Source organism: Sorex fumeus, unplaced genomic scaffold (genome assembly GCF_029834395.1).
Source record: "Sorex fumeus unplaced genomic scaffold, SorFum_2.1 ptg000047l, whole genome shotgun sequence".
NCBI lineage: Eukaryota > Metazoa > Chordata > Mammalia > Eulipotyphla > Soricidae > Sorex > Sorex fumeus.
The window spans coordinates 39,364,976-39,377,998 of record NW_026606104.1 but is presented as its reverse complement, the minus strand read 5'-3'; the positions used below and the strand labels follow the sequence as shown (position 1 = coordinate 39,377,998).

Genomic DNA, 13,023 nt, shown 5'->3' with positions numbered 1-13,023 from the left:
TCTACACAGATGCTCTGTCCACCACTGGAGTGGGAAGGCTGTGAGCCCCCTGCTGCCTGGCTAGTTTCCCTCTCAGCAGCCAGCGAGGGTGAGGCTGATCCCAGCAGGAACCGGCCTCCGATGACTTGGCAGGTGCCCCTGGGCTGATGGAGGGACTCCCCTGGCCTGTGTTCCCGACGTTCCCTCTATCCTCCCCCAGCAGGGCTCCAGAGGTGCCCTCGAGGGAGAACCAGGAGGCACAGCTGCTTCTGTGCCAGAGGCTAGCCAGACATTGGAGACTCAGAAACAGCCAGACCCATCGACAGGGCAAACAGATACCCCGCAGAATGGAAGAAATGTATTGGCAAATCATCTCTCTGATGAGAAGTGAATCCATAATGACAAAAAATGATTATATTCTGCGACCATAACTCAACAGGCCTGTTAAAGGATAAGGACTTGAACAGGCAGTCTCCAAAGGTCTACAGACAGCTGAAAAGGACATGGGAGCAGACTCAAGGCCACAAATCAGGAGGGATGTGCCAGTCGAAACCACAACCAGACCACCTCGCATCCACTAGGCTGGCTATCATCAAAACCAACCCAAAATAAGAAGTGTTGGCGAGAAGTGCAGGGACTGGAACCGCATATGCTGCTGGTGAGAAAGGAAAATGGTGCAATCACTGTGGAAGGCAGTTTGGTGGCTCCTCTGAGATTATACATAGAATTACCATCTGGTCCAGCAATTCCACTTCCGGGGACCAGTCCCAGAGAACTGAAGACAGACTCAACCAGATTTCCGCAGCCCTTGCTCACAGCAGGGAGGGCAGAAAGACTTCCACCGAGGGGCGAATGGATTAACAAGACATAGGATCCCCAGGGAACTGCAGGGATATTATCTGGCCTTAAAAGGGAAGGAAGATGGGGATTGGAGAGATAGCACGGTGCTCACATTGTACATGACTGACAGGGGTTCTATCCCCAGCACCCTATGTGATTCCCCAAGCCTGCCAGGAGTGATCCTTGAGTGCAGAGCCAGGAGTAAGCCTGGCACAGCTTGGTTGCGTTCCCAAACAAACAAAAAGGAATAAAGGTAGAGGCGGAATGATACAGGGTTTTAAGGCACTGGTCTTGCGTGCAACTGACTTTGATATGATCGCTGACACCACATGGTCCCCTGAGCATTGCCTCTGTGAGTCTCTCGAGGTGCCCTCCCACGCACTCACACCAGGCACAGTGAGGACAGCGCACCTGTCTGTCAGATCATTGGAATGGTCTGACTTAATCCAAGCTCTGTAGGGTAGAATCAAATCCTCCTGCCCTTGCACTGAACTGCCTGCCAGGTTAGTTAAGAATAATTAGGAGGAACCCCAGACTGTCTGAGCACTGATTGGGAGGGTTCTCCACCCCAAAACAAAGAGAACTGAGTATGCGGCTCAGTCTCCGGACACATGCCTTGCATGCTTGAGACCTGTGTTCCATCCCGAGCACAGCAAAAAAAAAAAAAAAAAAAAAGAGGAACTTAATTCCAAGAGATGTTATGATGAGCTCGAACCAACATTATGCAGACACAAAATAAGACAGACACAAAAGGACAACTGCTGGTGGTTCCAGTGACGTATGCAGTCAGGGTTCAGTGGCAGAGCATGTATGTGCCTTGCGCATTCAAGGTCCAGGGAGGGCTCAATCCCCATCACCAATGCACATGGTCCCATGTGCCCCACTGGGCATAGTGCCCAATAATGAAAACATGAAAAACAGAACCACACAAACATGCAGTCAGCTTCATCATGAGCAGGAAAGTAGGCCGGCATCTGCAGTGGTGTGGGCAGTGTGCACGGGGGGAAGGTCCCCGCTTGGGAAAACACACGAACGGGAGTGGGGCTGCCACTGAACGGCACATATCACTCCGGCAGAAACAAGCCTCCGCCGAGCTTTGCCGCTGTGAAAAAGGATGAAAGTGTGGCATGGCCGGGTGGCCAAAGCAGGGGTATGTCACAGGGGTAGAGAAAAAAGGCCCGGACTGGGGTCTACTTCAGCTCAGCTAGCACAAAGAGCCAAGAGGCCACCAGCCACTAGTCCATCTGTAACCTACCCGGCAAGTGACCGTGACAAAGCCACAGGTTCCCAGCCCCTCATCTTCCGCCTGCCACTGCATGGTGAGGCCAAATCCCATGGACTCTTGGGGGCCCTTTGAGGCTGGGGGTATATGGCAGCGGGAGGAGGGCTTCAGGTGTCCATCCCATCCCTGCCAGGCTTGCGATGCCTGGACCTTCTCCCTGAGCCTCTGTGAAGTTCTGACCTGGACCTAGAGATCCCACAACCTACAGGGGGAGAGGCCGGTCATGCCTTGGGCTCTGCCTCTCTGGGCTTCCAAGCTGACCCACTATCCTACAGTAACAATCACAGATACCTCAAGTCCTCCCTGCCTGACAGAAGCTCAATCGTTTGGCCTCTTTCCTGCCTGCTGTGGGGTCCTGCCCCTCAGCACTCCTTCTGTAAAGTGGGGTGCAGAGATGCGCAGGGAGATGGGACAGGGGTAGTCTGCAGAGGGCTTAGCTTGGACCTGGTACGGGTGGGCATAAGGCTAAACCAGCAACATCTTCCCAACCTGTCCCCAGGGACCTCTGGAGGAGCTGGCCAGAGAGTGGCAGCCCTGCGGTCCAAGAAGAAGGTCCCCCCATGTCCTGCACCCCATTCTGCAGCCGGACCTCTGGGCAGTGCTGCATCACATCTGGGGTTAAAGTCATTGTCACAATTAATGGAGCACCAAAGAATCAGCCAGCTGCTCCCTGTCTGTTTCCTGCCAGGGACCCGGATAAATTAATCAGCTCAATCTAAGCCGGCTGCAGCCGCCCCAGCAGCCCCAGTGGCTTGGCCCGGCCCTGCCAGGGAGGGGCGGTTGCCGGAAGCCGGAGCGGGGGTAGAACCTGCCCTGCTCTTGCCCAGGATGCCCCCACATGCCTGTCACCTGGACGCTCTCCTCCCTGACCCCACAGCAGGCTGCCTCACAGGCCTCCTCCCAGATTCCAGGTGGCCAACCGGCCATGTGGGCCAGGGTGGGCAGGTCCTTCTCTGAACCTGGGGTGGGGGTCTGGGAGCCCAGTGTCCTCCTGGTGCTGCAGAGGAGTGGGGAATGCGGCCAGCATGGAGAGGGAAGGGTGCGTCCACTCAGGCTGGGGATCTGGGCCCCGACTGAGTCCTTTAACCTCTCAGAGACACCAGCTGCTGTGGCACATCTGTCCTCTTCAGGGACCCTCCCACGGGTAACAAGTGCAGGGAGCAGGATCTGAGATCGTCAGCATGCTGGAGACCAGGTGGGGGGCGCTAGGGGACGGGCACCTGACTCAAGCCAATCAGGGAGGCTTCGCTAACCCATGAGGCTGATGCGTGACTTCTGACGTCTTTTCTCAGGCTGCTGGCCCTGGAGGTGGCCTCTTCTGTTGTCTAACACACACCAGGACACCCACCATGGCCCCAGATTCCCCACTGCCCAGGGCAGACAAGTCGCCTCCACGGCTCATTAAACCCGAGGCTCCCAGGTGCCTTCCAGACCCCTGGATGCCTTATTGGCATGTTCCATTGGCTGCCTGGCCCAGGCTTAAGGTCCAGTGCTCAGGAGCGAAGAGCTCATCCGGCTCACCTTCCTCTCTGGCCAAGCCCCTTTCCCAGCCCTGCTGGGCTGGAGCGATAGCACAGTGGGTAGGGCGTTTCCCTTGCACGCGGCCGACCTGGGTTAGATTCCTCCATCCCTCTCAGAGAGCCCGGCAAGCTACTGAGAGTATCCCACCTGCACGGCAGAGCCTGGCCAACTCTCTGTGGCATATTCGACATGCCAAAAACAGTAACAAGTCTCACAATGGAGACGTTACTGATACCTGCTTGAGCAAATCTATGAACAACAGGAGGACAGTGCTACAGTACTACAGTGCTGAGGTGGGTGGGGGTCCCTGGCTCCACAGAGGGCACAGCACGAGGACGCAGGGTACTTGGGGCCACACACATGGCAACATGAGTAGAGTCCAGGGGAGCCAAGTTCCACCTGCCACCTGCAACCAGACTGTCTGATGTTACACAAGCTAAGTCTCATCCATGGTGGCCCCCGGGGGTGAAGCCGGGGCAGATGTCAGGGGCTGCCCGCCACCAGGACTAGGGATGTGGGGGAGAAATGAGAGCGGAGAAGACTGGGAAGCGTTTTATGAACACTGTCACTGCTCTCCAGTGGATGCCGGTGACCCTGAGCTGAGTACAGCCCTGCCCACAAGACCCACCAGGACCAGCGCGACTTCCCACACAGGCCATGTTCTGCACCTGCTCAGAAACACGCATCACCCCTCTCACCTGAGAACATGAGTCTGAAGCCCTGAGGGCTCACGGGACGCCAGGCCGCTCCATCCTGGTGACTGAGTGCACAGATCCAGGCCGCCCCCCTGGACTGGCCCCAGCCAGTCAGCACCGGAGCATGCACAACCAAACCCTTCCACCCCCGGGACAGTACCAGCCTTCCTGGGGAGACACAGCTGGGGGAGGGAGAGCTTGGTCCAGAATCTGGCCAGGACGTCCCTGGGCCAGCCTGCTTGGCATGCAGGACTCTGTGGAGAAGGCTCCCTAGGGCCTGCTCTGCAGCCCCGTGAAGCCCAGCAGATGTGTGTGTATGTGTGTATGCGCACTTGTGTATGTGTACATGTGCATGCATGTGTGAGTGTGCGTGCATGCATGTGTGTGTGTGTGTGTGTCTGTGTGTGTTTGAGCTCTTGGACAGATGGTGAGAGCAGACACCCCCCACACCGAGAGCACAGTGGGCTCTGGCTCCTATCAGTGGCCACCAAGTGTCAATGAAAACCCCAGCACTGGGCCAGAGAGATAGCACAGGCAAGAAAGCGCTTGCAGTGCTCGGCCCACATCCCAGCTTCATCCTAACTTGATCACTGGCCCCACAGAGGGTCTCCTGAGCACCACCAGGAGTATCCCCTTAGTACAGAGAAGGCACCCCCTGCCCCAGCATCACTGAATGTGGCCCAAACCCTGCCCTACCCAGAGAAAGCCCCTCCCAAAGTGAAGGGACACAGAGTCACCTTTGTCACTAGCATACTATTGCTCTGCCCCAGAGCCAAGGAAGCCTGCATGTGCTGGAGAGCGGCTGTGTGGGTGCAGCATGCTTGTGCCATGGTGGATGTGTGTACATGCATGTACGCATGAGTGTGTGTCCATGCACCTGTGCACGAGTATGTGTGTGCATGTGTGCACGAGTGTGTGTACATGCATGGGATTCTGCTCATGTCTGGGTGAGGGATGATGAAACTCCTGTGATAAGGGAGGCCCTGCACTTCCCTGCATGGGCCATGACCTCTGCTTTCCCCTCCTGGCAACTGCCACCCTGTGACCACACCCCCCCACACATACACACACATAAACAGGCAACTGGGAGAGACGTGAGGCGCCAGCCATGCTGGCTCCTACAGGGCAGAGCCACCCTGAGAGGCTCACATGCCTGCTACAGACCCCAGGGGTTTGGCTACAGGGCACCAGGCTGGGCAGCTGTGCTCTGGGCACTGAGGGATGCCAGGCCCATCTTTCTGGAGGGCAGAAGTAATACCTGTGAGTACATGGCCACAGTGACCTGATAGGCAGCTCCCAGGGCTGGCCTGGGCTCGTCCACCAGAGGCAGGCAGGCTAGCCGGGCATTTCTGAGGGAAGGAAGAAAGTGGAGGACCTCCAGGGCCTGGACAGCAACTCGGGAGGCAGGGCAGCCATGAGGATGGGGAGGAAACACTGGTGAGGGTCCCAATGCTCTTCCTGGACACTGGGCACGATGGTGACCCTCAGGAGTCCTCGGGCCGGGATACAGGACAGGAGAATCCCACATCTGGGGTGCTGGCATGGAGTGCCTGGCCCCAGCACCTGCACATGCCGGACTGCTAAGAAACCATCCGCTCAGTCTCTAAGTGCTGTACATCCCTAAGTGAGTCCCTTCACCTCTCTGGGCCTCTGCCAGCTTTCCAGCTCCCCGATAAGGTGGAAGTTGTAGCCTGTCTCTGCTGGCCCCACTAGCCGCCACTTACCCCATGAGCCGGATACGTGAGCCAGCCCCAGTCCCCGTGGATGGTGGATGTGTCCAGAAGGTTCACTGCAAGACAGGAGACAAGAGGCTGTGGGAGCCAGCTCTGCTGTCCCAGGCCCACTGCTGTGCTCACTCCCGCGGGTCGGCTCAGAGCCCAGCCTGCAGGCTCTGGGCCGCGTGTCTTCCAAGATGCCGCCCAGGTCCTTGCTCCTCCCTGACGTGTCCCTCCACCACCTTGGCCCACATCCCCCCTTCCTGCCAAGTTCCCGGAAGCTGGCTGTTCCAGTGCAGGGGGGACTGGGGCGCTGGGTTGGCCCAGAGATGGTCAGGAGGCCTGGGTCAGGGTCACAGCCCGGCCACATGTCCTGACCCTGAGTGGGCCTCTGAGCCTCAGCTCCCTGCAGAGTGGAGCTCTCGTGGCTCCTGTGCACCAGGCTGTGAGGCTGAGGGGGCTGTCAGACTGCCCCTCTCACCAGGAGCCTGTCCTGGCTCCCCAGGAGGATCCTGCAGCTGGTAGGTCCCCCTTGCCCATCCGCCATGCCCGCTGCGAACACCCGCAGCGTGCAGAGCTCGGGCTGGGGGCGCTTCTGGGACAGCAGGATGGGCAGTTACCTTCTCCAAGGCAGGGTGGAAGCACTGAGCTCTAGGAAGTCCAGGAAGGGCCCAGACCCCCCGACCCTCCCCCCTCCCTGGGGGTGCAGCTCAAAGCTCCCATGTAGAGTCTCAGACAATACCACCAGCGCCAGAGCCCAAGCCCAGCAAGCAGCGTCTCTGGGCAGTGCCCATGCTGGGGAAGGGGTGGGAAGGCTGGCCAGAGGCCGGTCAGTCCCCAGCCAGCCCCTCTTCTTAGAACCCCCGAACCCCCTTGGGGACAGGCACCCCGATGGGCCTCTGTTACTTAGTGATTCCTGCTGAGCCTCCGTTTCCTCCCTTGTCTAATGGGAATACTGCCAGGTCTCTCCCCGTGCATCACGGACCCACCTGCACACAGGGTGGTGCTGAAGGGACACTAAGCAGGAAGACATCCCAGCTGCGTCTTTAAGCTGTGTGTTCTCTGCTCAGGCTCTTCACCTCTCTGGGCTACCTGCTCTTGGGTGAGGCAGTGATGCGGGGAGGAGAGGCTCTTGGCTCTGGAGTGCCAGCTGTCACCACACTGTCTGCCGAGCACCCCCCGCCCCCACACCAAGCCTCTGTGACCCTGGGCCTGCAACTCAGCAACAGGAGGGGCCTGGGCTGGCCACCGAGGGCTCCAGGCTCTCTAGCGGGGAGCGGGGGCTGGGCTGCTCCTTCCTGCGAGCCGAGCTATACAGTTCGGAGCCTGCCCCTCAAAGATGGAGACAAGTGTGCTCAGGAAACGCTGGAGTGAGGAAGCTCTTGGTTGATTTTCTTCCTCAGCTCACACTGCCACCCCATTACGGAGGGCCCCAGGGGCCAGCCGGAGAGAGGCTTGCAGAACCAGAGGGGGCCCCTTGAAACGGTTCTCCCGGTCCCCAGGTCCAGGAGGGAGCAGAACACAGGGCTGTGTCCGCACGGGGCTCTCCCCTCCTGAGCCAGCCCCACGCCAGGGGCACCGGCAGAGAAGCCTTGCCGCCTGCCGCCGCCTGCCTCCTCCCTCTCCGCAACGGAGAGAAACTGGGTCAGGCAGCTCTCTCCTCCTGCTGGCTGGGGGAGGGGGCCCGCACTGCAGTCCCCCCCACCCCCAGACCAGCAGGGCCTGGTTTGGGGAGAGGGTGAGGGGTGGGGTCCTAGGAGCTCCCTCACCCCACCCAGGCTCTCACACAGCTTCTATCCTTTATCATTCCACCGCACCAGGCCACAGCTCAGCCCAGGGGCAACCCCAAGGAATGCCCAAGGACGCCCCCCAGCACCGCCCACTGCCCTGACTTTGCAGAGGGGGAAGGGCAGAGTCCACTTCCCAGGCCCTGCCCTCTCCTGGGGGGCCCCACCACATCTGCCGCGGATTTCTGATCAGCCAGCTAGGGGGCTCAGATAATCCAAAGATAAGTCAAAAGTCGATTCTATTGGATTCAGAAAGAGCTATAGGATTCCGGGGCTGTTTGTTTCAATTCCTTCCAGACTCTTCTCCATCCCTCCCCGCCCCTCTGCCCTCTGTCCCCTCTTTCGGACTTCGCGTCCACTTCCCATTGGGCGGGCACAGCCTCCTGTGGGACCCACCAGATCCTTAGCAGGGTTGATGAGAGCTACGGAGAATTCCAGCAGCCTGGTGTGGCCGGGACTTTCCCTCAGGCCCCCTGGGCTGGGCTCTCTCCCCACTGTGGCTCTGTGCTCAGGGCCTTCAAGGAAGCAGCTGCCTTCCCCCGCTGAACCTCAGTTTCCACATCAGCAAAATGTCTGGGGGCACCCTCCTGGCCTACCTGAGCTGTTCTGTGGGATCAAATGGGCCCCTTTCCAGCTCGGAGAAGCACAGATAATTCCTAAGCCTTTCCTGTTCGACTTGGGAAGGCATTATGTGATTTCTTTTTTTTTTTTCCAGCACCGTCACCTTCCCCCATTCCATTTCGCTGAGACTAATACTTAAATTGATTTACATTCCCTGAGGACGCAGCGCATGGTGGTGAGGCTGGAGAATTCGGGGTGGCCAGGAGATGTCAGCAAGGATATAGATGCCTCAAAGCTCACCCCGAAGTGGCAGTTACCAGGCCTCAAGCACAGTGGAGCTTGGGGGCATCTGCGGCTGCAGGGTCCTCCCCCAGCCCAGCCCAGGACCCTGTGTGAGGCACTGTCACCTTCACAGGACCAGCTGGGGACAAAGCCCCTCCCTGACTAGTTAGTCCTCTTGGCACCAGCCCAGGGGTGAGGCTGAGAAGGACCGTCCCACCCCCGGGGAACCCTGGCCCTACCACACAGCCTGTGCAAGGGGACCCCTCTGCCCTGAGCAGACAGCCCTGGGCTCTGGCCCCAGGAGAGTGCTCCCTCTGCCCTGGGCCGCGGCTTCCTGCCTGCCTCCCCACAGAGTCCTCCCCAGACCTGTCCTCCTGCCCAGACTAATGGTCTGTCCTCTTTGCGCAAGACTGGTCCAGGTCCTTCCCCACGTGGCTCGGGGGACTGTCTGCAACGCTGGAGGCTGCAGCTGCTCCTGGAGAGTGGAGTTGGAACCGGGAGCTGGGGTACAGTGCCCAAGACCCAGAGCCCCCATACGGGTCCCCCAGAATCCTGCTGCTGAACGCCTTCCTTCCCCACCCAGTCCTGGGGACACTGCCTTCTCAGATCACAGGTCTGAGAGCAACCCTAACCTCACGCTCCCCCCGACCCCCATCACAGAAGCCCAGTCTTGCCCCATTCCCTCCCCGCCTCGGGCCTCTCAAGTCTCACCTCGTGTCCCAGGCTGGGGTCTTCTCACCCCGCACATCCTCACCTGCCCTCTACCTCACAGCCCTGCCCCTGCGTGGTCCTGATCTCGCCGGGGGCCAAGTGTGCCCCTGGTGCCTTTATTCTGTGCACATTCCCATCTGTGGGCACGAATGCAAGTCTGTGGAGTCTGCCGGGGAGATGCAGGGATCTCACGTGCCTGCGTTTGCGGGGACACGAGTGTGCATGTGTGACTGGTGCATTTCCGTGCATCGGGCTGTGGGGGGCTGTCACGCATGTGAGTCTCTTCAGGCCTTGGTCTATGAGTATGAATGCCAAGTGTGCAGACGGTGTGCTGTGTCCCTGTGAGCTGTTCGTGCAAGGGATGGGTTTCTCTGGGGTCTGGTGCAGAGTGTGGAACATGGCTCTGGAGCTTCTGGTCTCTGCCAGTTCACCCGCAGGGGGAGAAGGGGGCTCCAAACACAGGTCATCAGCAATGCACAAGCACACAGTTGGACCTCCCTGGATGCAATGGAGGAGCAGAGGGGCGCCAGGGTGGAGGCACAGAGCAGAACCCAGGACAGTCTCCTGGACTGGAGCTGGTAGCTGGTGTCTGTGTGTGTGTGTGTGTGTGTGTGTGTGTGTGTGTGTGTGTGCGCGCGCAGGCATGCGCAAGCGTTTGTGGGGGGAGTATGTGTGCAGGTGTGTGTAGTGTGTGTGTGTGGGGGGTTATGTATAGGAGTATTGTGTAGCTGTGTGTTTAGGTGTATGTAAGGGTAATGGAGGGGTGTGGAGGGGTGTCTGCAGGGTTGTTAAAGTAGGGGTATGCAAGGGTATGCCATAGTGGTATGTAGAGGTGTGTAGGGGTGTGGTGTAGGGGTGTGGGGGTGTGATGTGGAGTACGCTGTAGAGACGTGTAGGGGTATACTGTAGGGTATGTAGGGGTGTGCTGTAGGGGTGTGCAGGGGTGTGTAGGGGTGTATAGAGATGTGTGTAGGGTGTGCTGAGAGGTATGCAAGGGTATGTAAGGGTGTACTGCAGGGTGTGTAGGGGTGTGCAGGGGTGTGTAGGGGTGTGCAGGGGTGTGCAGGGGTGTGCTGTAAGGTGTGTAGGGGTGTGCTGTAAGGTGTGTAGGAATGTGCAGGGGTGTATAGGGATGTGTAGTGGTGTCAAGAGTGTGTAGGTTGCTGTAGGATGTATAGGGGGTGTGTGTGTAGGGGTGTGCTATATGGGTGTGCAGGTGTGTGGAGGATTGTGTTGTAGGGGTGTGCAGGGTTATGTAGGGGGGTGTAGGAATGTGTAGGGGTGTGCAGGAATGTATAGGGGTGTGCAGGGATGTGCAGGGTTGTGTGTCCGTGTGTGCAGGGGCACGCAGTAGGGATGCGCACAGGCACGAGGCTCTGGGGTTAGGGACCTGACCAGCGCCTGCCTCCCAGCTTCCCTTGTCCCTTCCTTCCCACCACGAGAAGGTCCAAGTTCCAGACCCTTTTGGTTATGACCACCCCCTCCCACTCTCCCTGCCTCCTCCTGGTCCCCTGAGTCACTGGACCACCTGGCATTGCCCCTGGGCCAAGACTCTGCTCTCAGGGCCTTGCTTGTCTCAGTCCCGCTGGGCCCCCCCAACCCTCTCCTCACTGGCCCTTCCTCCCAGGCCTCCTGTCCTGCACCACAACGCCTCCCCCATGTGCTCGTCCCCCACGGCCCCCCGGAGCCCCCTCCCCATCTGTCCTTTCTCAGCTCTGGGTCCCTGTCTCTCAACGCCATCGAGTGCACCCCCTTCCCCCTCCCCCAGCCCCCTAACCTCATTCATTCCCCACCTCTGTGGCTCTCAGTGCCACCCTCCTTGTCCTCTGTGCCCCCCGTCCCCTGGCCTGTCCCCCGTCACATCTCTGTCCCCCTCGCCTCGATCCATCTTCCCTCGGCCCCTATTCCGAGTCTCTCGGGATCCGGTTCTCAGTTCTCGGTCCCCAGCTCTGCATCCCTGGGTCCCGTCACCCGGTCTCCGAGCCTCCCTCCATCCCTCATCCTCAAACCTCGGTCCCCAGTGCTGTCTCTCTCGCCACCGCTCTGTCCCTTGACCCAGGCGGTCTCTCCCCGCGCGGGGGCCAGCCCCTGCCCGCCAGGCCGTGGGCACTCAGGGTCGAGGAAGGAAGTTGAGCCGCTGGGCTGGCAGCGCGCCGCGCCCCCGGCCCCTCGGCCGCCCCCGCCCCGCGCCCCCGCCGCCGCCGCCGCCGCCGCCGCCGCTCACCTTCGCCGCGCGCCGCGGACACGCAGGTGGCCGCCGCCGCCGCGGCCGTGACGACCCAGAGCGCGGGGGGCAGGCGGCCCCGGGCGGGGGCCATGGCCCGGCCGGGCGGGCGGGGGCGCCGCGCACCCTCCGGCTCGGCCGCGGCGGCCCGCGCGTCGGCGCGCTGCTCGCTCGCTGCTTCTCCCGCACAGCCGGCGGCGGGCGCACACCCCGGCGCACACGCCGGCACACAGCGCACACGCGGGCACCCGCGCCCGCCGCCGCCGCCGCCGCCGCCCCGGGCGGGGGCCGGCCCGTCACGGCGCCGAGCCAATCAGCACCGAGGCCGGGGCTGGGGGGCGCAGCCCGCCCCGCGGACGCCCGACCCGGACCCCGCCGCGCACGTGCGCACGCTCGCACTCGCCCGCCCGCACCTCGGGGGGCGGCGCGCGCCCCGCGCCCCGCGCCCGCACGTGGACCCCGAGCCACTGCGCGCCGACCCCGAGTCCGGACGGCCCTGCGACCCCGGGACGCACGGACACACCGGGGGGGCGGCCGGCAGGTGCACCCGCACGCTCTGCCCCCGCCAGGCCCTCGGATCAGGGTGGCGGGCGGCATGCCCAGACGCGTTCACGGGACATTTTGCGCATTTTGCAGGGGACAGAGGCGCAGAGGCAAACTCATATGCACTTTTGGGTAATAATCATCTCCCTCCTCCACTCCAGCAATTGGGACACCTTGAGTTTAGAGGGGCCTGAGAGTGACGAGCCAGAGGAGAGTTTGAGAGCTGCTGTGTGACTTGGGGAAATTTCTTAACCTCTCTGGACCCCAACTTCCATGACTGTAGAAGAGAGACACAGTGTCTGCCCTAAGGTGGCAGTAAAAATTCCACTGGAGAACCCAAAGGGATTCTCCCAGCTTCTGCCAGCCGCGCTGCTGTTTCCCGGCTGGGAGATTCCTGGCTTCTTTCCTGTCTCGACCTCCCCCACCTCCAGTTGCATTGGCAGGAGGTGAATGACCCCTCCTCCTCAGCCTGCAGGCAGGCTGCAGGCAGTGGGTGAGGGCCGTGAGGGGCAGACTCCCCTCCCACTGGACAACCTCAAGTCCTCTGTGAGTCCCTGGTGGACCCAGGCTTCCTGAGGGCTGGTCCTCCAGAGTCGCTGGCCCTGGCGGGCAAGTCCCCGCAGGGCACAAACCTGCTCAACAGCCCCCACCTGCACTTCCAGCCAACTCCTGTGGCCACTGCGGAGGAGTTGGATCCAATAAGAAGAGCGAGTAGGGAGTGTATGCCGGTGCCAGGCCCTGATTTGGGCGCTTCATAAACTTGCTGTAGTTTAAGCCGCTCATAGCCCTGCAGGGGAGGAGCCTCGGAGGAAAACAAAGCACAGAAAGGCTGTCATTAAATGCTCCGGGGTGTTTAGCTCCAGATCCACTGGACTCCAAAACC

At 60.6% G+C, this 13,023-nt stretch overlaps 1 protein-coding gene across 5 annotated transcripts in view; it reads right to left on the bottom strand.

Moving 5' to 3' along the window:
* The window catches only part of EPHA8 (EPH receptor A8), a 35,132-nt gene extending 23,272 nt beyond the window's left edge, over window positions 1–11,860 (bottom strand). For 2 of the 5 annotated variants that reach the window (XM_056122664.1, XM_056122665.1), the window contains exons 1-2: window positions 11,598–11,856; window positions 6,042–6,106 (exon numbers count right to left, since the gene is read on the bottom strand). In XM_056122664.1, the coding sequence (XP_055978639.1) occupies window positions 6,042–6,106; window positions 11,598–11,691 (159 nt within the window). In that variant the 5' untranslated portion in view covers window positions 11,692–11,856. Of the gene's footprint in view, window positions 1–6,041; window positions 6,107–8,215; window positions 8,235–11,597 lie in introns of those variants that run through there. The other 3 variants (XM_056122660.1, XM_056122663.1, XM_056122661.1) reach the window with 3 other exon arrangements.
* Between the last annotated feature and the right edge of the window lie 1,163 nt (window positions 11,861–13,023).